Source organism: Sander lucioperca, chromosome 4 (genome assembly GCF_008315115.2).
Source record: "Sander lucioperca isolate FBNREF2018 chromosome 4, SLUC_FBN_1.2, whole genome shotgun sequence".
In the NCBI taxonomy this organism is placed as follows: domain Eukaryota; kingdom Metazoa; phylum Chordata; class Actinopteri; order Perciformes; family Percidae; genus Sander; species Sander lucioperca.
In genome coordinates, this window is record NC_050176.1 from 32,152,035 (window position 1) to 32,179,150 (window position 27,116).

Here is a 27,116-nt window from a genome sequence, read left to right on the forward strand (position 1 = left end):
TGGCTGTCACTGCATGTTTGCACTTGTTTTTTCTGTTTGTGTGTGTGTGTGTGTGTGTGTGTGTGTGTGTGTGTGTGTGTGTGCGTGCGCGTGTGTGTGTGTGTCTGTGTATGTGTGAAAAACGTAAAATATACTACTTCCATAAAGCGGGACTTAGATCAAAAAGACTATATAAATCCTTTCTTCTTTTTTATCCTTTGATAGTACAGTTGCACCCATATGGTGTTAGCCTATGGCTAAAACATGGGTGTCATGACTCAATGTCTGTGGTGCTGTACAGTATCCCTGTCTAGTCAAACACATGGTTGAACGCTTGGCTGTGAGGGGTCAGACTGTTTTAAAACAGTCTCAAATATGCCGTGATCAGTATATGAAGAAAGGGGCACAATTTCTGTGGGACTACCAAACAGGCTTTGACAGGAAGAGGGGGCCACAGATTTGCTCAGTTAAACCTGAAGCTCAGGATGCTGTTGATGATGCTCAGGTAGGCAGGTCCTTTGCAACATGTCTCCATCTCTATAACAACACCTTCTCACTGCTAATAAGCTCTAAGTTAACCATGGCTATCTCAGTTTCAGATATTAAAGTCAAACATGCTAAATATCATGCAGTAAGTAGTCTGTGCTATAGCTACAGTAGCCATTTTAAATACTCAGAAATGCACACCACATGTTAGAATATTAAAACAATATACAAATAAAAAGGATTCACTTCAATATGCTAATCTATTGTACAGATATATGGAAATAAATAAAAATGGAAGGAAAAAGTCAGTTTGTGATATTTCATTTGTAACCATTTGGAAATGATTTAATCTCAAGAGATACAGAGGAGAAAAAGAGCCCAGTTTATGATCATTTGCCTTAACATTATTTAACTCCTGTGTTTGCAATGCCTCCTTGCCCTAAATAATCAAAATATGTCAGCTGAATCATCCACACACAGTGGGCATAATGCACTTATCCCTTCATTTATCAGATTTAGACTTTCTGCCCCATTTCCCTCTCATCTTCACCTCCATCACTCCACTTCAGTACGCTCTATCTTTCCTCCCCCAAACCCAACTCCTTAGGCAGCCCCCCCCCCCCGCTCCATCTCTACCTCCCTGTTTGACAGTAATGTGGCAAGCAAACCAATTTGACACTCTCATCTCTGCCCAAAAGATGGGGGAGGCCTCCAGAGAGACCATTTTTGACTGTGCAGAGGAGGTAGAGCGAGTGTGTGCCTGTCCCAACCCGGCGTTAATCATCTTTAGGTTCATCTGATGGCCCTTGCCCTTGTTTTTGTGTCAGTGTGTGTGTGTTTGTGAATATGTGTGTGTATGTTGTCTAAATGACTCATAATGTGTAAATGAGATGGAAGGCTGAGTGGTGTTAAACTGACACGACTGGTTCTTTGTCTTTCCTGTCATTTGGGGTGTGTTATGAGGTTTTAGGTGTAAGTGGGAGGACAAGAGTTTTAGTAACATTTATCACTCTCTGTCACTGCTACAGTATATCTGCTTTGCATTGTTTCAGTCTGCTCAACAACACAGACCACAAATAACGAGAAGCCTCAAATAAATTACTGCATAGACATTAAAAATGCATTAAATATCACACGGAAAACTTCCATGTACTAGAATTAAATTGATAACAGCGTGCTTGCATGGGCGTCTATATGTTATTAATCAAAGAATAAAAAAATCCTCTTATTCTCTTCAAAATACATCACAAGGAAACTCGATAAATTAAAGTGACGTGATATTTTTTCCGTATTTTAATCAGCAGATATTTTGATCTGGAATGAGTGGCTTTTGCTAACATATTCTCTCTATGAGCAGCGTGCCCTTTGTTTATAAGAGACAAACAGAGAGCTAATTGTGAAGCAGCGGAGCCGGGCACATGCCGTGAGGGGACCGAGGGAACGGGAGGGAGACAGAGAGAGGAAGGAGAGGGGAGGAAAGAGACTCTCCAACATAATTAACCTTCACTCTCCGTTTGCAGTGGCCCATGCAGGGACCACGGGCTGCACGCTGCTGCACCATGGGAATGTGGAAGAGGGAGGACACCTACTTGCTGTAGCGACATAGGAGCAAGTTAAAATGTTGGATTGGCGGTTAAAAGAAGAAGAAGAGAAGCAGTATGACTAGTCTCGTCAACGGTTTAAAAATTATAATTAACGAAGCCAATAATTGTGATGATTAGTGGTACGCGTCTTTTCAGCAGTTAATCATGCAGCTTCTTCAACACTTCTGCCGACGCTGCTTGCTCCCCACAATAAATATGCAATCATTTACCTCCGTGCAGCAGGCGGCCAAGAGGCTGGGAGAAAACACCCCACCGTAAAACCACACATACACACACACTTATGTTGGGCTCTGTTTTACGCTAAAAAACACACATTACATGCTTGCTTGAGGGCACATTAAATTATCCTTTCCTGCATTATTGCGTGTGTGTATGTACAGTATGCGTGTACTAATGTTTGTGTATGTGTGTTTAATCCTACCGTCTTTTACATAGGGCAGGGATCCAAAGTGAACAAACACTAGTGGTACTTTTTTTCCGTGGCAGCACATTTACAATGTGTCCTACTCTGACAATGTCATTGGCTCTTGGTTGTTTTTCTTGGTAGATCAAATGACTTCTCCTATTTTTTCTTCTTCTCTTTGATACGGGAGCTTTTGATGCTGGTGTCTGATGGTGTGTTTACGTGCCTTTGGATTTTCACTCGGTCAATGGACTAATCAGATATGCGTAGGTACTTGGACTTTACTGTTGCTGGATGTCAACAGCTGTGTTTGGGAGGTTTTGAGATCAGGAAGCCAGGCAGGGCTGCATATTATAATACAGCTTTAGCATATATTATTCAGCTGCAAAAACAACAACAAATAGCCACTGGTTTACCTTCCTCTTATTCAAATTCAGTGTGCCTATTATTCTAATGGGTCTTTTTTATTTTCTTTATGACAATTACTTTGTGTTAAGTATTAAGTGTTCCTTTCCTTTATACAACCACCAGGCAGAGCTGATAATTAATCATTTTTGCCAAGACAAAAAATCTAATTATGGGAAAGAATGGAGTTTGACTTATCTAATTTACTAGTAATAAACATTCTAAACATTATTTTGTGCAAATATCTCTCTTCATACAGTTTAATCTTATCAGAGCATTATGCTCTTATGAAAACAACTAAATTATATTACCATTTATTGCCACCATTACACTCAAACATACATTATGTCATTAGAGGATTGTCCAAGGACAGATTCAGAGAGCCCCAGGGTTTTTCAAGCTATGTACAATGTACAGTAATGCCCTTCTTTCTGTTGTTTTGTTCCTTGTTTGAACCAGCGGCTAATTAATATGTCCCATATGTTATCAGGAATTTATCCCCTACAGAAATAGTATGTGAACAATAGTGTGCCTAGGTCTCACCCACCCAGAGCAATACTGTATAGGCCCTGGCTCAAAGATGCTTTATGTTCACAGCAGTAATTGTTCCCTCTTCCTATAAAGTTATCTCTCTCGCATATGTTCTGCCACTTTATGTGTTTGAATGGTATTTACATGCTGGTGTTTCATCATGGAGTCTCTCACACACACACACACACACACACACACACACACACACACACACACACACACACACACACACACACACACACACACACACACACACACACACACACACACACACACACACATCCAGGCTGACACAGGAAGAGAACAAGCATAGAAAAAGTTCATGTTGAGGTGTTGCCTTTTCTTTGTGCATTATGGTCTGATCTTTGAATGCTCTGTGCCTGTCTAAAGCACTCCACTCACCCCTGGCTTTGATACCAAACGCCTGGCTGCATATTTTGTGAAAATGCACCCTGTTCAGTTTACAAAACTCTTAGGTGTAACTCCTATCTACCATTGGAATCTTTTCTCATGTTAAATTCCCCTATAAATGCACTGTGGAGATCTCATCTTGCTATTTAAAAGTTCAGATAAGGCAGTTATAGTTTATATCCAACAACTCTTTTATAGCATTAGGAAACTAATTGAGAGATAGAAGAGCAAATTGTTTTCTCTGCTATCCATTTGTACATATGTGTGTTTGCATCTGTGCGTGTGCGTGCATGCACGTTACACAGCAAGTCGGTCGTGCCTTAGGCATCCTCTATTCCTAAAGCCTTGTCAAAAGAGGGGTGCTCATCGTTGGCAGAACACCACACTGAGGCAACGCATGCTATAATAACACTTCCTGTCATCTTGCTGCTCTCTGCACAGCTGTATCAGGTGAGCAGCAGGGTTTCACCTTCACTTCAACGCTACCTTGTCTCCTGTTCTTCTCCCCTTGTTCCCCTCCCACATCAATTATAATAGAGTCCCAGAATCACCTTCTTTATTTACATTCTAATGAACAAACAGTGGTAGGAACAGATGCCACAGAAACAACAAAATGTAATAAAAGACTCAAAAAAAAAAGAGCAGCGAGTTTGGGTGGAGGGAGGTAGCAGTGGTGGAAGAAGAGATGAGGTTGGAGGGGGCCAGAGCCAGTGTGTGGGTGGACAAAACACTGAGGAAAAATATAAAGCTCCCTCTAGGAAGACTTGTTTCCAAATTGGAAGCATGCAGTGTGTTGCAACTTGCCCCTTACTTAAATAAAAGTATAACTTCTCACTGATGTTACAATATTTTATTTATTTTCTATTTTCTATTCCCCTTAAAGCACAGAATGAGTGAGGCTGTTATGTAGAGAAGCTGAGTTCTATTGAAAAGATAGTGTAAGCATGAGAGTTATTTGTTACACTTGAAGTGCTGTGTATTTTAGAGAGAATTTACAATTAGTTTCAAGGGCCATTTTACACAATGTCCCTGCTCGTTGTTTACATGACTGGCAAGGGAATGTGATTTTCAATGTCGCCAAACCTAAAATATGAATTTACACGCAGCTGTTATTTTGATATTTATTTAATTCCTCTATTAACTGTAATTGTAAGGGATATTATTACTGGCTATGTAAAGGACTGGGAAATTCTACCCATTAAGCATGTCTGGATGCTGGCCAAACCTAACATTTAAAAGTGCTCCCATGATGCAAAAAAGAATAAGTTTGTAATCGTTTAGGGAGTCTGTGCTTGCCCAGGGCACTTGTCATGTTATGTACCTGCAGCATGTGTTATGGCATCAACCTGCTGCCACTGCTGCTACAGCATATATATATTCTGTGGAGTGAGTGTGTGGGACTGATATGTGCTAACAAGCCCAGGTGAGTACGGGTAGCCTCACCTCCTAATGCGCTAATAAATGCAGTGGTTTGACAAACCGCTGTCTATGTTAATATATGCGCCTTCACCTTCCTGTCATAAGGTGAGGCAGGGAGGGCAGGTAAACAACACACTGCAGCTGCAGGGTTGATGGATATGGACTGGTGCTTGTTTGAATGTGTGTGTATGTGTTTCTGATCCTGACACCCTAGTCTTCTGAATTATGACTTGACAAGGAGCAGATGCCCCTGAATCAATTTTTTGTGTTGAATTAGCTAACAGATGTTAAGTGATAGCCTATCCAGGTAAATGTCATACAGTAATGAAATACTGCAGGCTAAATCTTATTTTTTTAACATGAAATGAAAAGGCAAGGTCTATCACAAAATTATCTGTTGAACTATGTTTTAAAATAGCTTTTAAAAAAAACTATATCCTTAAAAAAAAAAAAACTAGCATATTCCGTGGATTTACTGTATGTAGTGCCTTAACTTAAATTATAATAGATTATAAATATTGAATTAAGCATTTCTATTGAACGTACCTGTGACTGTCACAATTACATTCAAATAAAATGGTTACATTACCATGTTCTAGCACTAACCTGTCTCGGCTCCGCCGGGAAGGGAAGGCAGCGTTGCAGCCAGCCACAGTGCACACATGCATCTCTTTGAGATGCACATTCTTGTAGTGCAGTTTCATGCTATAGGAACTCTTGAAGCTCTTCTTACACACATAGCAGATCTTGGGGTCAGGACTTGAGCATGGGTCTCCCTCTGGTGATTGAGAAGAAGGGAATTTGGGTGGGCTGGCACCGTAGCCCATCGAAGAGATGAAGCTCTCATGCAGAGCAGCCATGCTTGCAGCAGCAGCAGCCGCTGCCATGCCTCCATTATAGAGGCCATACTGGCCCATGCAGAACATGTCGTAAGTAGGATCGTTGAGTTCTTCCTTGATCCTGATAGGGGGCTGATGAGGGGAGGGTGAGGAATGACCCTTGCCTTCCATTTCCTTTCTCAACTGGGCTTCGTCACAACCCTCATCATCCTGTTCCTTGTCCAGACACCTTCCACCCCTGCTTTGCTTTTGCTGTTCCTCCACATCCATCAGCTCATCACGGTAGAACATCTTGGAATCAGAGGTTTCAGATTCGTTCTCAAAGTCTCTTTCATGATCCTGGTCCTCAGAGGTGAAGCTGCCCATACAACGTAGCTCGCCAGAGCCTTGCAGATCATTCCCACCCCTGCTGTCACTGCCAGTCCCTTCCCTGCATTCATCTTCACTCTGTCTCATCATGCCTCTCAGAGCTAGGCCAGGGCTCATCTCATCCTGGGATGGGGATTGCTGCCCACTACCACCACTGTGGTTCCCAGTACCACTGCCACTGTTGTTGTTGCTGTTACAGTTACCATTCATTTTGACACTGTTGTGAAGAAGGGATGAGTGATGGTGGTGATTATGGTGGATGTCATCGTCATCATCATCTTTGTCCTCGTATTCATCAGCCACATCAATCACTTCCTTCTCAATCTTCACTGGCATGCTTGATTTACGAGGCTTCTTTTTGGGTGTGGGGTCACTGCTGCCAGTGTTGAGGTCGTGATTGGCACTAGTTGTGTGTAAGCGGTGGGACATGGGGACTATCTCTGACATATGAACATTATTATGTGAAGCCACTGCTGCAGCAGCCAGGAGATGCTGTTGTTGGTCCATCAGGGTGGTACTGTTGGTGGTTGTGGGCAGGATGGGGCTGGTGGGCAGTGACACTGGAGGACTGACAAGGTCCGCAGGGGACAGTAGTGTGCGGTAGAAAGGGGGCACTGGCTGGACAGGCTGCACTGACTTCAGCGACGGGAACACCAGTGGGCTTTGAAGGGGTGACTGAAGCATAGGGTCTACCGGTGGAGTAGTGAAGCCCAGTGGTGGCCTTCCAGGGCTGGTGAGTGTGAAACCACCATTCTTGGTGCTTGAGATGACAGGTGTACCAGTGGTTGAACGGATGAGGTCCTTGTCGCGGTTATTGCGCAGCATGGGCATGTGCAACCGTGGATTTGGGTTGGCACTGTGGCGGTTGCGACTGCGTAGTGAGCTGAAGACCATATTGCAGCCCTCAATGGTGCAACGGTGTTTGATCTTCAAGTGTACAGCATTATAATGTATCTTAAGTGTGCCCTTGTCATAAAAGGTTTTGCCACAAGAATTGCAGCAAACACGACCCTTGCGTGAGGTGGATCCCATGCGGCGCATACGATGCATCTTGGAGGAAAAGGAAGCATGGGTGATGCTTTTAGACTGCTCGTCCTTTACAAGGTGGTGGTGGACCTGGTGGTCGCTCAACCTGTTGGACTGCTGAGGTTGATTTTGGGAGTGCTGTTGGCCCTGCTGCTGCTGTTGGAGCGATGTTTGCTGTTGCTGCTGTTGTTGAGCCTGCTGGGTGGAAGGGGTTGGTGAGATGGGTGATGCCCTGTTGTTGGGCTCTGTCTTGGGTTCAATGTTGTTCATGGCTCCCAGAGCTCCACGGCTCGGGCTCTGGCCTGTGCGGAAGGGTGATAGGGACACTTCTGACTCACTGGTGTCCACCTGTTCACCTTGGTTTGGCAGGCTGGGCTCCCGGAGCCGGAGAGCAGACTGCTCCATAGGCATGCCATTGGGGGGCAAGCCAAGCATAGGGGCAGAGACTGGATTGATGTATTGGAAGGGCAGGAGGAAGGCTAAGCTGTTGGGGATATTCTCAAAATGGTGAATGCTGGATGGGCTACTGTTTTCCAGATGTGTCAGGAGCCCTGGGCTGCGGGATCTGTTGTTGCTTTCAATGAATGTCCTAATCCCAGAGTCGGTTTTGGAGGAGGGAACTGTAACTGCCTGACCTTCCTTCTCCTGAATAGCCATCAGCTCCACAATGGACTTGGTCTCACCAAAGCGCAGGAATTGCTGCAGGGTGATGATCTCCTCTTCCCGGGACATGATGGTCCAGCGGTCCAGCACCTTGCCTGCAGCATCCTAGATACCCCAGAGGAGACAATAGAGAAGACAAAAATACAAACCATTATTGATTGTGCATAATCACTGTGGTTAAAGGAGGAGATGGAGCAGGGGTTAGTTTGTAAGGGCGAGCTTTCTTGCTCATAAAATTCAGAGGCTCCTGCAACGCAAAGTACCTAGAGCTTTGTCAAAAATCTTTTATTTTTTCTAGAAATCACACAGTGATGACAGTAGGCACGAGTTTAATTAAATCACAAGCAAAACAATTCAAAAGGACTGAGGTTGCTTGATTAGCAGGTCTCTGCGACTTCCAACATTGTAGGGATGTTAATCTGCGAGACTGACAAAAACAGCTTTGTAAAAGATGTGAACTCTTGCTGGGACTCCCTCTGTACACAAACTGTACCGAGGGATATTTACAAAATTGTGTGAGCAAGAGAAGAAATGGCAGAAATAATAGCATAATTAATGCAAGCCACTAATCGCACCTTGGTTGGCAGACATTGTTCTCATCTCTAAGGCAGTGAAATGCTTGAGGGAGGATGGGACTGCTACACTATGTACCAGGGAATGGCTTTTGGACATTTAAAGAGAAACACTCATGTTTATTTAAGGTTCTGTTGACAGTGGCATTGAGCATGTTCCTTTAATTTGGCAGGCTGAATATTTATCATGCTTGTATGTTAGTGAGGTCTAAAGAATGCATGACCTGTGTAACCTTACATTTTAATCATATTAATATGTTTATAAGCTTTAAAGGAAGCACAACCTTAAATATTAATGAAATACTTCGTAATAAAAATCCATGTTGTTTGGGACACTGTCAATTGATAATACAGTTTCAGTTGACAAGTGTCTACCTGAAAAGGGGCAGAAATGTAAAATAACAAACAGTAATAATAGGTAATTTATAATAACCCTTGGCATTTCCTTGGGAATGGTGAGAAGCAAGTTTCCATCCTAAGAGAACAGAACTATTCAGATGGGACTCGGGTGTTATTCCAAATAGAGCACTTTATTAGAGCACATGGCTGGTGTCTTTTAGAGATGTATTATTATTAATAAAAACTCCTCACAAATGTGCACATTGTCAAACATCAAGAGATGGCAAGGGATTCTGGGAAAATTATCTTGGCAAATCCTGAGAATTTAGTTTGCTGTTGAGCTACTAACTTTGAATCAATTAATGTTTGAGCTAGGGCTGGGCAATATATCGATATTATATCGATATCGTGATATGAGACTAGATATCGTCTTAGATTTTAGATATCGTAATACCGTGATATGACATAAGTGTTGTCTTTTCCTGGTTTTAAAGGCCGTATTATAGTAAAGTGATGTACTTTTCTAGCTGTTCTATTATTTGCCTTTTCCCCACTTACATGTAGACATTATGTCCACATTACTGATGATTATTTATCTAAAATATAAGTGTGAAGATATTTTGTTAAAGCACCAATTGTCAACCCTAGAATATCGCAGCAATATCAATATCGAGGTATTTGGTCAAGAATATCGTGATATCTGATTTTCTCCATATCGCCCAGCCCTAGTTTGAGCCAGTACTTTCGTCCTCTTGTATGAACCCACATCTCTTCCTGCTTTATGGCACTGATGACAGAACTCTTAACAAAATGATCCTCTTACAGTAACTGCTGCTGGTATATAAGATAGTATGATAATGGTGATTGCGAAAACAAGATAGCAATAGAGAAGAAAGCGAGACAGAGAGGCATAGTGTAAATACTTGACACATGTTCCTGGGGGACTAGGCGCAAGTGACATCAAGGGAATAACGCAAGCGATGACAATTAGTCACAGTGAAATGGTAACATTTCATATGTGCTCCTAGCTGCTGGCATCTATAAAAGATAAATGGCAACTCTGGTGAGTAAAAAGCTGTAAAAACCAACATCACAAAGCACAAAGGGCCTGTAAGGAGAAAACAGAAGATAAATGTTTAAAGAGAGGCAGCAAAAGAGAGATAGTATGGGAGAGACACAGAGGAAGAAGAGCAGAGAAAATAAAAGTGTGAGTGGTTTCATATCATGCCCTCAGATATACTGGAGGAATAGATTCTTCTGAGACGAAACATCAATAGTCACTGGGGTATTTGTTGTTAAATATACATTAAAAACATTTTACACTTTCATTCTGTGTGCGCTCTGGAGTTTTTGCCTGGAGGTATGACTTTAAATTCTAGCCTGGGCACTATTATTTCATACTGCATGGCCATCTGGGCAATAGTACTTCCATTTGATTTAATTGAAAAAAAAAAAAAAAAATGAAAGCAGATTAGAGAGTGAATCTTTAAATAGTTCGACAACCACAACATTTCTTAAGAAATTGTAGTCCTAAGAAGTGGAGCAGTCTATTAATATTCTAATTAAATTACAACAAATAATCTAAATGCAGTGTAATTGTTTACCTTAATTATTAGTGTCTCTGTTTACTAGTAAATAGGAATAAAGAGTATTTGCATTTTTGGGATCATTTGTAGGCCACATTTAATTCAATTTAAGCCAGTTTAAGACAGCTTAATAACAATTATCTAACTGCCCCACTTTGTTTGCTGGTCTAATTGAAATTGAAATAACATTCATGAAAACACACAAGCTACCAAAAAGGGGGTCATTTTAATGGTAGTTCCATTAATAAATGCTAGGGATTAGTATCAAGCTATAAGTGAGGATTTAATGATACTCATTTAAAAAAACTACAATGTTTTGCAAGCTTATACACATCAACAAGATCACTCGACCAAAGTCCCTCTCCAAACCCACAGGCCGTCTCAATCACTGACATTTATTTCATCCTCTACTAGTCCTACCCTGTGCCTCCACTTCCCCACTCATGAAGTCAAACAAAAGCCAAAACACAGTGACACAGGCCAAACTGCAACGCATTAGTGTCAGGAAGGGCCAGCCAGCTGTCAGAACAGGTCAGCAGTTCTGCAATCTACTGGACCCTGTCTAATAGGAGCCTATCCAAGCACTCTTCGATCATTGGTCAATTGAGTTTTGGAGGCCAGTCAACAAGCGTTGGGGCCGTAGTCAGGCTTGGAACACAGAGTTAACACAAATTCAAAAATGATCTTAAAAAGGATGTGAGGGACAAACTTGATTAAGGTTCCATCCATGTGGAAACAACTACTAGTTTTTATGGCAAGAAGCCATTCAATACATTGCTGTTTCTTAAAAGCCACTGCCCTACCTCATTTATAACAACTATATTTTGAAATATATGTCACTTTATAGTTGCAAAGTCAAATTCCAGACAAAAAATGTTTAATGCAGATAAACAATGAAAGATGAGAAAGCAACATGTATGTATTGTTTTAGAATGAGTATCTAAAGTATGTGTTGACACACCTTTGCAGACAAACTCCCTGTAGTCCTTACTACAGTAAGTCTCACAACTCCACTCCCCTGCATTAGCCTTGTGATGCTGTGAGAGAAACAAATATGCCATTAGAAGCACTTTTACAAGTAGGCACTCATCTTCCAATTAGCTTAATGTGGCCCTCTTTCCCCTATATTTTCCAGGCGTGCCCCACCTCTCCTTGTACACCCCCTCCAGTAAAATCTCATTAATCCACCCCTCCCCCATCTCCCCCAGTGCTATGACATATTAGTCTGTCATTATGCATACCAGAGTCCTTTAAACAATACAACTAAACCTCTGTTTGCCAGGTTAATGACTATTAGCCAATAATTACAGCAGAGAGACGATGGAGTACCCACTTTATCTGGTGGACAGCCTGCTGCTGTTAGTTTATTTTATCTTCCTGCGTCTATGTCTTTCAGAATTAATCCAGCAACGGCTGTATTTATTCATCTCTCTGCCGTTGCGAGACATTCTTAATTCATGGCTGTCTCTAATACTGTGGTGCTGGATGTTGTGTGGTGGGTGTGTAGTAGGGTATCTACCTTGCAAATTGCTGACAATGAGGATGAGCAAATGATGGCCTTGTCATGGGCCAGGGCACCACTGCCAGTTAAAACAAATCAGGCAATTATGCAATTAGTAGGTTATGTGCTGAGCTCTATTAAGAGACGGGGTGTGCAGCGTTGTTAGGTTGCATGGTGTGCATTAGGGATTAACAGCTTAACATGTATATGCTTTTCACTAATCATCACCTATCATACTCAATGACTGAGTGTTATTTGGAAAGCAGTGGAGAGACATGCCATGCAAGGCAAAAAAAGGGAAAATATTAGCTATAAATATGTAAATCTTATTGACCTGTGCCTGTATACAGTAGATCAAATAGAAAGAGATCTCTCACCCTCATAGAGCTTGTCATATAATGTCTCTGATATTTAAATTTTCATGTTAACATATGTACAATCTGTGTAGGATATTGCTCCACTGGTTCCATATTAATATAAGGGAAACTCGAGCGTAAGACAGTATCACTTGCAATAGGATGGATCAGTTCTCACAATGGCAAAGTGAACCATGGGAACCAGATTGATTCCCCAATCACCTTTCAGTGAATGTGATCTCCACCAAGCCTCGGGGGAATCCCCATTGATCCACAGTCCTGCTTTCAGATCCAGTTCCTTAAAAAAACTACCCTATCCTTGTGTTCGCCACTTCAAGGGAGGTTAAGCAGAAGTTGCTTGTGATCTGAGAAGGTCTTGAACCTCGCTGCTTTCTTTTTCCATATTCTGTTTCTCTCCCCACCCCATCTCGGGCTGTATGAATAATGCAGAGGATCTAGTGGCGAGGGGTGCCATGGGGGATGGGTTCATGCAAAGCCCACTGCCTGGAGCCATCACATCAGAGGGCAACAGCTCCCAAGACACAAGCTGCTACCCCATTGGCTCCCCAGTGGCAGGTCATAGGTCATGTGTGAACAACCAGCTCTACTTCTTCCCCTGTGATGGACCATAGGGAAATCAGTAGCTACGTCCAGATGTGGGTGGAGGACATTTGTAAGAATCATAGAGGTTGAAATTTGTACTCTGTGATCATTGTAAAGTCCTCCTTTATGCTCTGCACATCAACAGAATGTGTTACTTTTGGATGTGATCTCGTATATACACCTTAGAGGTTTGATGTTTTCTAAACTGCAGACATTATATAGAGGCTTATATATTTATTATAGCATGAAATCTAATGAACATGGACTGCTGAAATACAAGATGACACTAATATATAATAAACAAGGCAACAATCATGTCACCTTGTGATTCCTTATTACAGGGACAGGCATCACTTAGCGAACTCTACCTTTTTGAAATATGTCCAGAAAAAAAAAAACAGAAATCTACAGTAGCTTAAAGTATTGTGCAGTTTACAGTCTTCCAGTACATCCGATTGCAAAAAAATAACAAATTGGAGTCAAACAAATGAACAGTTTAATTTGTCAACTTTCCCACACTGTCCCTCTGGGATACTCTGGAGAGTATCGTGCAAAGAATAGCATACTGTTGTTTTATATGTCATCAGACAGACAGCCTTGATGCCTCCCTGAATGTGGTCTGGTTTTAATAAGTGACAATTTGCTGTCACACTTTGGTGGGAAATGCGATACATCAGATGATCAAAATTATGTTGCAGTGTACTGTATTTTACGACCACTTATTTCCATCCTTTGTGAACAAGCTACAATAATTGTCTAATACAATATTTGTAATCTTTAGTTGTTGATACATTCATTTAAACATTGAGGAAGGAAAGTCCACTCAAGTACAGCCGACATGGAAATACAGGTGATTCAGTAAAGCCCAGACAGGACCCTCTGCACCAGCTCATATTCCTGGTTAAAACTTGGAACAGTTCTAATCAGTTTGATTCCTATATTATCATTCAGCCATGCAAAGGGCTTTGTCTTGGTCAATACTGTAGTATGCCCATCACTGCCTGAAAGAAGAGCTTCCTGGGCTCTGGTGTGAGTAAATTTGAAGAGGCCACAGGTTTCATTTTACCGGGCCAGACACACTGATCAACCAACAGGCCACCAGATACCCTGCTTTCCCCTCTCAACCTGATTTAACTCATGTCAAATTTCATGACTGTGTTAGTTGTTGCTAAGGGTACACTAATCGACTAGAGTGAGATTTATACTGCAGTTGCAGACTGCGAGGATAGGGAGGGGGGTCAGGGGGGGTTATTATAGAGGACCTTACCACAGACGGGTGAGTCACAATCTGGCACAGCCCTGGTTCCAGGTGGCCTCTAGTAAACAGTTTCCGTTTCTTTTCCCAGCGACTTGTCTTTTTTCATTATCTGATTTTGAAAACAAACCCGTCATTTAAAAAAAGGTCTTCCAACCTCTGATTCATCCAACCCCCTTTACCTCCACCATCACCACCCCTTTTTTTTTGTTTTAAATCTGTCCCTCGGCATCTTTAAAAAGTGAAAAGGACAGTCCTTTGGCCACAGCCCAGCAGAGGTGCAGATGGAGCGGCACATGGAAGCCATTTCAGGCCCTGGTTCGCTGCAGAGCAAAGTTGTCTGTTCTCTGAGTTCAGAACCTCTGAAGAACCGCCTCGCAGCACTAACATGTGAGCAGCGTCTGGGTCTGGACTGATGTATTGATTCCCTGTCTCGTTTCACAAAGCATACACAATAATGTTGGCTGGCCTCACCCAACTGTGCTAAGGAACCATAGCCGTGGTCAATGTGTAAAACTCAGCGGACCTAGAACTGAGCTAGAGGGGATGCCTCAGAGAAGAGGGGTGGAGTGATAGAAGCAGCGAGGGAATGCCTGATGGTTCACATTAATTGAGGATGATTCGTGTGATCTGCTGGATCTGGATGCAGCAGCCTGGTCTGTCGTGGGCCTGGGAGACAGATGTGGGGGCCGCTGTACCCCCTCCAGGGCCAATGGAGAGCAGTGAGGCGGCTGAGAAATGGTTTGTCTGTCCAGTGTGTGTGTGTGTGTGTGTGTGTGTGTGTGTGTGTGTGTTGGTAGCGGTGTGTGTGTGGGGGGGGGGGGCTGCTGACAACCTGCTTTTCTTTCTCTCCTCTATCACATCTCCTTTGTCTTGATTACTATTTTGGCAAGAGGATGGTGTAGAAAAGGTGCATTAACATATGCTCACAATTTGCTCCTTGGTCACATAGTTACATGTTTGTACTGTGTCTTATGTTCCTCTTTTGTGTAATACCCGCCCCTTATCACATTATATCCCTAGGCTAGTAATGGGTAGCAGTACGCAGACTTTGGTAAGAAACTGCGCCTTAAAAAAGTGAAACTTTGAACCTGATAAAAGCATAGCTGTGTATTTTTTGCTAATGAAAATTTGACATGAGGGTACCAGCTCATAAAACCAAATGTGACACATTGTTTCTGACTACTGTGTAGTAGTTGCATATAGTTGCAACCCCAATTGCAAAATTGTGTTCCTTTTTATACTACTGTACCTGAAATGTAGCATTGATTTCGACACAATCAAAATAATCCACACATCACTTTCAAGTTACTGTGTAAAAGGAAATAGATGTGAATGGAAAATGGATTGTACCTCCCAAGTCATTTTGTTTTGGTCTGGCTGGGAACAGACAGAGGTGTCTGTAACACATAGACGGACTGCATTAGGGGAGCGTTTCAGTTTTCTACTGTGCTTTTGCTATGGAGCATATAGGAGGAAAGAGAATAAGCTAATGGAGTCTTTACTTAATGTGATCAGAGCCATTATTGACATGCTGCCAGGAAGATGCAAGACCATTAACTCAAGCTTCTCTCTCTGGTACCTTCCCTCCACCCCCCTCTTCTGCCCGACAGTATTTCACTGCCAGCCTGACTCACATACAGAAGAAGGGCCACTAGGGGATCTGGGTGGCCCAAAGGAGTCTGTGTCTGTCATGTTAACTAGGAATCTATGATACCGTTGGTTGAATTGGCAACAATGTGTTGCTCAGTAATTGTAAATCATTCAATATGTGTTATGTTTTCTCAGAAGTTACAGGAAGATATCAGTGACTGCTGCACAAGTTTTCCAAATGTTTTTATGCAGTGTGTTCTGATGGTGCTTTTGGCTCAGCAGCCTACAATGCAAATTCCACATCTTGGGTTTTAAATCCTGTCCAATAAAGCAGGAGTGCCTACTATTACTATTTGACAGAAAAAATCTAAAAGAAAAACTGTTTTTGAAAAAAATATGGTGAGTTTTGTGCAGTGGCATGTATAAAATAAGTGCTGACATTTCTGACACCTCAGAAAGAATAAAGGTACAAAATAAAATGCTATTATAAAACTTTACGAAAACCAAGCTTACCAAATTAGTTAACTGATTTAGTTATAAAGTTAATATAAGTTATAATTAAATAATAAGGCAATAATTAAAAATGTATTTAATTAAAAATTAAATTGTGATTATGGGCTTTAATTGTTTCTTTGTGTTATCTTATAGTGAACTGCACTAATCACAATATTGGAAGTGACACCTAAGGCCGGGCTAGTGTGCAGCAGTACTGTATGTGTTAACAATATTGTAGTTTTGTCAAAGTGAAATAGTGCACTGAGTGGGTAAAATGGTCCCAAATTACAAGAGGATTCCTGTTTTTAAACTGCCTCACTGGAATTGTTGCCTGGCATTTAAGTTGGCTCATTCATCTTGGAGGCGGAGGGTGCCAGTGTGGCTGCAATGTAATTTACACTACCCCAACCTATGTGCCAGAACACATCTATCCCTGTGGCCCAGGGGCTCACATCGCCAGCGGCCCGGAGGATGTTCATGTTTATGTGTGCATGCATGCGTTTCTGTGTGTGTGATAGTGTATGTGTGTGTCTGCGATCATGTGGGTACAACAGGAAGTGGTGCTCGGGTCTCTCGGGGCATGGTTCCAGGTCCCTGGGCCTGTCTACTGTCATAAGTTCCAGAATGGTGATTACTTACTGCAAAAATAAACACCATTACCATCTGGTGCTGCCTCTTTGTACTGTAACTTATACACTAAGAAAAGCTGTAGACCATCAAAACACACAGAATTGAGAACAATAACAGAAAAAAAATCTGCACTGTAAAATTTGAATCTTTTTTTATGTATATCCCTGTTCATGTTTGTGAGCATATGCCCTATAACAACTTAGATGGATAGCTCTAATTTTGAATGCCTATAATTAAATCTAGTCTTTAAAAACAAAACAAAAATAAACATAGTTAAAAAGTAAAAAAAACAAACTCTTATCCTATATGAGGGGGCAGATAGTGAAGAACAAAAGGTTTACCGGGACACATGATGAGAAAGGTTGGATGATGGGGGTCATTCAAGACCGTTAACGCTTTGCAGAGCCAGCAGATGTTTGATCCATCTACGGCACATCTGGTCCTCAACACACTCAATCCATTTCACTCGACTTCTCCTTTTTAGATTTTCATTGTTCCTCACGGTCCACTAAACTCTGCGTTCCCTGTTGCGGCCCACAAATATTCATTCACAATATTACATACTACCCACTTAGTAATTTTAACATATAGGCTTTTATTTTTGCGTTTGATTTGTAATGTTTTTTTTCTCAAAGATTTGAATATTTGTCCCTTATCAAACATCTGTATTTGATCCCTTCTTCAAATTGAGTTGCACGTTGTAATTCCCAGCAAGGAATTCCAAACCAAGTAGAGGAATAAAAGCTGTCATTCTCATTGTAATGGACCCTGGGAGGGTCATACAGTGCTTAACAGCTTCATTGTTTCTTTTATTGTTGGAAACATAGAGGGTGTGTACTGCACAGGTTTCTGAATTCTGGAGCGCAACGTGACGAGAGGACTGTCAACTCCCTGTAACTCTCCATGCAACTTCCTTTAAAAATGTCAACTCTATGACCCAGCAGCAAATCCCTGGCAGGCTGGGTGGCCGTGTCAGCAGGCCAGTGGGCCACACAATGTCTGGGCTTGGCCTCGGTGACATGGGGGAAGTGGAGCGAACCGCTGTTCTGTTTGTTCAGAGAAAGGATGCAGGGCCACCTGGAGGCTCAGGTCCAGGATCAGCAGACAAAAACATAACCCTCGTGTGTGTCTATCAGATGTTGGGACAGACCACACGTTTGTGTTTGCACTAATGTATAACGGTGTTTTTATAGAATTTGTCTAAAAACAGTATGTGATAATGAAATGCTTATCCGAATTTGAGTGCAAAATGAATGTGTTTGTGCTGTGCTAATAACACTGTAGGCTTGTCCTAATGTAAGCCTGTGTGTAATGCAATCTTCCTGTGTTTGGGTCTGGCCTGGTCTGGCTATGCTGTGCAGTGCAATGCTATTGATTCCTATAGCCTTGTGGTCTGCAGGGTTCCTATCAGTAAACGCGATGAGCCGGAGCACCTTGCATTCCCCCTCTCTGCTCCGTGTAGCACTACAAGCTAAACAGCCATCACAGAAACTCAATACAGGCAGGCTGGGCCCTAGTCATCAGCTAGCAGCATTGCTCTACAATCTCCCACGAGGCTCTGGCTAAGTCAATTTAGTGTCAGTGTAGCATCTCACCTTGTAGAGCTGTTACCAACCTAATATGTCGCACTAATATGTCTCTCCATATGAATTACAAGGCTGTGAGAGGAACCCAGATGCAATAAGTATGGATTAGCTAATGTCCAGGTTCTGTCTGAGTCTTGTTGGGATGGAGGGGAAAGCTAACAATAGTAATAGCCTCTAACAGGGTGTCTGGCTCTGGCTTGGAGGTGAGATAGGGCAATACAGGCTTCTGGGATTTCTAAGGAGCTCTGGGAAATAAACTTCCCTCTCTGCCGCAGAAGAAATGAGGAAGGGGTGAGAGAGAGAACATTGAAAGAATGATTAGTGAAGAAGGAAAGAGATGGAAAGAGTGTGATGGGCTGCTAATGCTATTTTTCTGAATATTGATTAACCTGCAGGGCTAGAGGTGTTTGGGTTAGAGGTCCTGACGCCCTTACCTTGTCTGCTGTTGGTCTGTGTGTTAATGTGTTAACCCATCGATTTTATATACTTGTATATAGTTGCCCTGTGTGTAGGCCAAAGCACCTGACAGAAGAAGAGTGGGATGTTAGCAGAGCTTGGAAAGAGAGGAAACAAAAAGGTGGGAGAAGAGGTGAGCGTGTGGTCAAATGGGGGCGTAATTAGGAACCTTGTTACCAGTGAACTCTATATATTGATCGGGGATAATTCACACACACCATATCTTCCCCCACAGCCAATGAGCCTAGGTGCTTTAATAATTTAGCATTTTATAACTCTTCTACATTGCTACCCAATAACCATTTACATGTACCTGTTTGTCTGATTAAAATGTATGGTTTTTTTTCCCAAGATTTTGGGCTGCCTAAAAAACTAATAGAAACCGTAGCCTTTTTTTAGTGTGACCACAAAATGTGTCACATGAGTAGTTGTGAACAAGTTTACAGACGCACGCACGCACACACACACACACACACACACACACACACACACACACACACACACACACACACACACACACACACACACAGGGGCCTTGCTTGCCATTGGCAATCCCTGCAGGCAGATGTGGAGTGTATGCCAACGGCCTGCTGAGTGAGTAGGCCAGTGTGCCCCTAGCTCAGTGCTGGGCACTGATCTGAGCTGCTTTGATGTGTGTGTGTGTGTGTGTGTGTGTGTGTGTGTGTGTGTGTGTGTACTGGAGGGGGAGGTCACTGAAACAGCAGAGGGACTGTGTAATCCTCTGACATGCCTGTGGAAAAATACAAGGATTCCTCTGACAGTGGCTGAACTAAAGGCTCAGAGGACCAGTTAGTGTGTCCACAGGTTTATGCATACTGACTGGACTGAAGGCTGTGTACAGACACATAAACACACACACACCACACGTACAAGTCATGCGCTGACACATGTCTAGACACAATTAAGATGAATTGCATTGTTCATAGTCAGTCTCCTTAGTGAGGTTCCTGGCTTGGTGACACTAATTCTTAGAAGGCTATGTCACTGGCAAGACTGTAATGTAGCCATGTAAGGTGCAGTCCTCAACTAAAATGGCAAGCTGCATTGCTTTAGGCCCTACTCATACAGAAACACACAAATACACACACAGGCCAGTACATTATAACACAAACTGTTTGGTTTTACTGTTGGAATGTATGAGGACAGGCGAAGAGTTTTGGCTCTGCCCTCTCTATACTTTGCATAATTGCATCTTACATTTCCTTTAGTCTGAAGGGATGTTCAATCCTAAACAGTGATGGGAACCAGCTCTGTTGATCATTAGATTTTGGCAGAGAAACCTGCTGCCACATGTGAGAGAGAGGTAGCAATAGACATAATGTGTGTGTATGTCTGTGCATGTGTGTGTGTAAATGTCTTCATCTCTACAGTATGTGGCTTCTTGAGAAAACAAAACAAAAAAAAAAACAGGGCAAATAAAAAGACATTAAGCATACAAATTAGCCAGAGGTCTAATGTGAGCTCTGTGAAACAATAAGCAACAAAACAATAGTAGACATTTCATCTTCTTATTGTCTAATCGCCCATCTGACTGCCTGTGTATTTCCCCTTTTAACCCTTGAGATACTTGCTAATGGCCCTCACAATGGAATTATTTACTACCCATGGCAGGGTGGCAAATGGGTCAAATTGTGTGTGTGCGTGCCTGTGTGTGTTTGTGAGTGCGTGCACTCGTGCCCCCTGTAGTCAGAGTGAATGAAAGTGAATGATGGAATCATTGAAGCATGCAGCAACTGAGAGAAGAGGAGAAAGGAGAGGGGGACTGAAGGAGGAGTACTGAGTGGTGCCTTCTAAAGTGAAAAATCATGCCACAGTGCAGAGGGGCCTGGTTTTGTCCACTGGGAGAAGTGACTACATCTATGCTGGCACTCAAGTGCTCTTAAATACTCTCTCTTTCGCTCTCCATCTCCCCCCTTGCCTCCCTCTATCTATACCCCCCTCTCTTCGTCCCTTATGTTTCTTCTTCCCCAGTTCTCCCCAGGTCCAGTCCAGGTACAAATGGCTATTTGCTGTACAACTCCCACAACATGTTTGTCTCTGCTCGCGCTTGTCCCTAACAGCATGTAAAACAACAAAAGAAAATGGGCACTTTCTTTATTTACAAATTGCTCCCCAAAATACAAAAACCTCCTGAATAGAGATGTGTGAGAAGTGCTATTAGTAATGTCTGTGCTGGAAGAGGTCGCTTCTCTGTCATTAGGCTTTAATTTGCCATGGATCTGGGAATGGTCATTGTGTGTGTGTGTGTGTGTGTGTGTGTGTGTGTGTGTGTGTCATTACATGAATTATATTCCTGTTTTTTTTTTAATTTCTCATTAAGAATTGTTTTAAAATTGTTCGTAATAATATAGTGATACGCATAATAATAAGTGACTGACAAGGTGGAGAAAAAAACTGAAATGATCAATTCACAGTTTCATATCCTGTTCAGCCCTAATTGTGTCATGTTGAAACAAAATGCTCACTTCTTGAATTAGCCGTGCTGAGCACTATGGAGATGAAGACTGTCTGTGTAAAAGGAATCAACAGTGCTGCTAACTGTCACCTGCTGGGGTTAACCCCGCGGTTGCCAACACATTCACAACATGCACAACACACAATAGCAGACAAGCCTTTCTCACACCTCCAGTTACAGAAGCCTCTCTGTCAGCTGCGCAAAAGTGTGTGTGTGTGTTTGTACAATACTGCATGCATCGTAGACATATTTCCCCCCTTCTAATTAGCACAAGGGAGTCCTGGGGGCAATCAGAGCCGAGGTTAATGAGAGGGGGAAAGAGCGGAAGAGACGAGGTAGGGGTGCGGCAAGTAACGCACACCATGCTGCACTGGTGCTACAATATAATACACCCTTCTTATCACGCTGTCACCCTGAAGGGGCATCATCCTCACAGCACACACATTGATGTTTGGGCCTGTGACATATTGTGTGTGTGTGTGTGTGTACATGAGAGCAGCGGTGTGAGAGTTCCTCTCTGTGCGCCCTGATGATCCTTTCACCCATCCTTGTCTCGTATTATCTCTCCCTTCACGTCTCTTTCTCTCTGGAAGGCCCAGATGTGACAGCATGTTTCCCATATCAGAGAGAATTGGTACACTGGGAGGGGGGAGTGAGAAAGAGAGCAAGAGAGCTGCCACAGTGGTCTTGGCATCTGTCTGTTCTCAATTGGCGTGCGGCAGTGCTGGTGGGAGAAATGCAAAGTCTACCAGATGTCATTGCTGAACCTTGCCCAGGTAGTGTACGGACGAGTATAGTGGGGCAGTGTCACCAAGACAATTCATCCTCTTAGAAGGATTCACTTAAACGTATGATGATTTAGATTTTTACAATGAAAAACTAACATGATATTTGATTGCGGCATAGTTGGCCGACTACAGCTCTATGGTCCTCCTGCCACACATGCTCTCCACATGGATAGGAATAACACTGGATAGTGGCATACTGCCAGCTGTTTAGTGGACATTAAATGTTTTTTTTATTCAGTGCTTTCTTTGTGCACTAAGCTTTTTGGAAGATGCATGTTTTACCCCACATTGGCAGTTAAGATTCCTGTGCATTTACAGTACTGCATTTTAAACATTTTTAAAGGGATTATTTGTTGGCTTTTTTTGCCTTTTTAGTTCAAGTAGAGACAAAGAGGAAAAATGGAGAGAGGAAGAGGGGTACAAGATGCCACAAAGATCCCCGGTCCAACTAGGGAAGATATGCTGTGCGTATTAACCACTGGGACTCCAGGACGCCCCAGAAAATTGTTTTCTGACATACCTTTTTCATAATTATATTATTAAAACATATTATTAGATTAATGGCTTTCTTTTGTGAAGGTCTTTAAAAAATAAACTAGTGTTATTTGGAAATGTGCATAAATAAATCAAGCCTGTCTGATAATAACAGCAGTGTTATTCTCTGTTGAGGAGAGTAAAGTAGATTTTTAACCTCAAAATTGCATCAAATCCTAGATGTGGTGAATCTTTAGACCACAACTGATCTTTGTCTTCAGCCTCTCTCCACACTCGAAAAATGTCTTCAATTGCTAAATTACTGCAAGTAGCCAATTATCTTTCTTCTTTGTGTGCATGTCTTTCAGCATCATATTCCAGTCTCATAGTCTCTCATAGCTCCTCTCTCTCTCTGTGACCTACTATAGACTGAGTGGAATGGGAATGGTGGCTCATGTGACTGTCACTCCAAACATGATGTGAAGGGGAGAAGGGACAGAGAAAAGAGGTTCCTGCATTATTAAAAAGAGTGCTGCCATTAGAGACATTTATACAGTAGAATGACCCGATCAAACTATAGCACAGATACACACACATGCCCACAGATGCACACACACTCAGCCTCAACACTGCGACCTAATAGCTTTGGCTGTAATAAACCTTTTTTCCAGGAAGAAATGACAGGGATTATAGTTAATGTTGGTCTTTTTTTAAAGCAGACATTTTCAGTTTTTTTGGTTATACTGTATTTATATTTTTAGACTTATATTGCAGTTCTCCTTCATTTCATACTCTCTCATCACTGCCAAAACAGGACTTAAGGGTCACATTCATCCAAGCAAAACATTGCTATAAGATTAAAGATATTAGTTTCAGATGTACTCCACATTTTCTGTCTGTCACTATTTCATGCTACAAAGAGAACATAAGTAATTTTCTCCCACGTCTCTGCGCACAGCTACCTCTTCCCTGTTTTAGTCTTCTGGCTTGTTTTTGTATCTCTCACCCATTAACAATAATGCTCAGGGCGAGCACAGATGTATGAAGTAACAGCTACGCTAAGAGAAGAAAAGATGAGTGGAAAAAAAAGATAGAAGATGAGAGAAAGGGAAACAGACGGGTAACGCTGCTCACAAGCATCACTTGTCAATTTACAGCCGCTGCTCCCTGAACCGCACCGTATAAATTTCCAGTGTGACATCCGTTTCTACTGCTTCCAAGCCGACTGAGGCTCCGTCCCACCAGATCTCCTCCCCAGACACATACTTGGAAACCTTAAGTACAGACATTGTGCCAGATGTAGTCTGCCTTTACTTTTATTTATTAGTTTTTTCAGATTTTGAAATGTTGACTTTTTTCTGTATTGGAATCACTATGGGGGGATGAGAATGGATGGGATAATGTCTCAGGAGCGCTGCTTTAGTGTATTTGATGTGGCCGCTGCCATGCACACAGAACACATATGTGAGCACACATTTACTCATACGCATACATACAACACACACACAAAGGAGTACATGACAGTAAATCATGCGTGTGATGTGTGTGTGTGAGTGGGTTTAGGATGAAGAGAAGCGCCAAAGAGCACCAGGGAATGTTGCGTATCCAACAGATAGAGAGACAGAGAGCAGGAGAGAGAGAGAGGAGCTTGGCACTGCTCATCTTTGAGTGATGGCAGATCTTTAGGGTTGGGACATGGCCTCCCTTTAATCTCTCTATCCTTAGACATGAAAATGGAAGAAAAGGCAGAGAGGAGGGTGGCTGAGTGGACCAAAGCAGAAACCTTTGCTGGGTCTTTTGCCAGATAGATTTTTACTTTATATCAGTTTTATTTTAAGGCAGACAATAAAACTCACCTACCTGCTAACACGAACACAGTGGATGGCAAAAACAGAAATGATATATTGTGGCTCACAACGGACATGACTTTTGTCTTGACTGGTTTAGTGCCAGCACATAAATTATTCATTGCTTTTTGAATCATTGACTTATAACAAGTATATCTGACCCCTAGCAAGTCCATCTTAAAATTACACCATATCAAAATAGCTTTAATGACTCTAGTCCTCAAGTCTCTAACTCATATGAAACAAGTTGTAGGCCTCCCAGCTAAGAAAGGAATCTGCAAAGAAAACATGGCCTTGAAGGAGCACAAGCTGAGGTGCTTGCACTAGTACAAGATTGCGTTATGAGTGCAACACCTGTTTCGACTTATAAAAGTAGAGGCCAGTAGCAAGATTAGCGAAACATGCCCATAAAGGGAGAAGGTGGCTGGGCCTACGCTCTGATAACAACAGACTCTGTCCTGTGTTTCTTTCAAAGAGCTGAAGGAACTGATGCGGTCATAATGCTGTGGAATACATTCCACTGCTACATTAAGGCGAACGTCTGTCACTTAGCCAGAGAAAAGTGCCTGAAACGTCTATTTTTAGCTTTCAAATCATACTGTGTTAAAAGATATTGGTTTTGTGTAGAATATGAACCTGTAAAAACCTCTTTAAACAATAAATGGCAAGTTTAGTCATAGAAATGTTGTACTCTTGCCTAAAGGTTTGTAAACCTAATAAATAAGTAATGAGATTTCACCTCACTCAACAGGCAAAACATATATTTTCACCCTGTAATTGCTATAGCTATAAAGGTAACACTATGGGAATTTCATTGAGTAATTACAAAGCATTGAGACTTGTTCTCAGCTCAGACCTGGGAATCTGGGAAATTCCTTTCCTCAGGGACACTGGGTGTGCGGCTCGCAGTACTAAGGAGACTTGATCTAGGACTGATCCCAGGAATTTTAGCACAGTAATTAGGTTTGTCAGCTTGGCAAAGTGGGAAAACCGCTTTGTACTGTGTCACCTCAATGGGCTGGATTTTTGTCAGGGATCAAGATGGAGACAGCACACCCCATACCTAAGTAGGCCCGCACTGCTTGACAAAGGTGTGATTCCATGCTTAATGTGAAACACTGCAGCTGGCGAAGTCATTGTCAAATTGTCAGGGCCCTTTGGCACATTGTATAGTGACTTGCTGTGATTATACTATCAGATTACATTTGAGCTGTGACAGGTGGTGGCAAAGACTTTGACAGGAAGTCAGACAGGAGTTTAACACCTCACAATACCAGTGGCAGTCTCCCCTGTTAAGCAGATAGCAGTGGTTAGTGTGGCAACACTGGCAAATGGTAGTGACGCACAAAACTCTGATCTGCTGCTCCAACAGCTCTGCAACTGGCACTACATAAACACAAACATGACTGCACACAGATACACACACAGCCACGCGACTGTGGTCTCCCAGTAATAGCTTTGTACCTCTTGGGGCCTGGCGCTGACCGTTCCTGCTCTTATCTTTGTTTATGTGGAGGGTAGCTCATCATGTACGTGTGTGAGAGCCTGTGCACAGACCCTTGCAACAAGGTTGTTTAAAGTGCGTGTGTGTGTATGTCTGTGGGTGTGTGTGTGTGTGTGTGTGTGTGTGTGTGTGTGTGTGTGCAGGGGAGGTGATAAGGCAGTGCTGGCACCAAAGCACCAGTTGGCAATGAGCCTTAGATCCTAAAGATGAGAGCTCAAGACTTGGTTGGGTGTGAGCGTACAAACACACATACAGTGTAAACCAGAGGTTAGGTGGAGACAACACAGAGGAGAGAATGCCACAAGTACTTACTGGTGCATGTGCCTACGCCTGAATGTGTGTGTGTTTGTGTGTGTGGTTAGCCTGCATGCATGTTTCTGTGCTCACTGAGGTCAGTCACCTGTAGCAGTCTATTGATCTTCCTTCTTCAGAAGGCCCTGTTGTCTTTGTTGATTACTGCCTTTGCCTTCCAACACACACAGTTACACACACACATACACTTTCAAGGTAGAGTTGTGGGAGGCTATAACTTAGCGCTGGACTGGAATCCAGGACTAGAAAAGTCTTAGAAAAGCCACTGGTAGTGCTGGGAGCTGATGCATCATCGAGTGTTAAACCATCATTTCTGGTGACCCTATATCATATCCTGTCTACGCCTGCGGCACTCATTCCACAGAGAGCAGGGTGCCAGTGACAGCACGGCTCACTTGGTGGTCCCAGCACTCAGCCACTTACCCATTTAATAAGACAGTCTTAAAGAGGACGGAGCCAAGCATATGCACAGTGCTGGTAAAGATTTTTTCCCCACTTTTACAAGAGCCCTTTTTGTAGGAGGCCCAGGGGCTGGCATTCACCAAGGCTGCTTGTGTGTGTGTGTGTGTGTGTGTGTGTGTGTGTGTGTGTGTGTGTCTCTTAGGTAT

At 42.5% G+C, this 27,116-nt stretch overlaps 1 protein-coding gene across 4 annotated transcripts in view; it reads right to left on the reverse strand.

Moving 5' to 3' along the window:
* The window catches only part of bnc2 (basonuclin 2), a 168,027-nt gene that overhangs the window by 4,989 nt on the left and 135,922 nt on the right, over positions 1-27,116 (reverse strand). For all 4 annotated transcript variants that reach the window (XM_031276834.2, XM_036000074.1, XM_036000075.1 and 1 more), the window contains one exon: positions 5,845-8,240. In XM_031276834.2, coding sequence (XP_031132694.1) covers positions 5,845-8,240 — 2,396 coding nt within the window. The remainder of the gene's footprint in view (positions 1-5,844; positions 8,241-27,116) is intronic.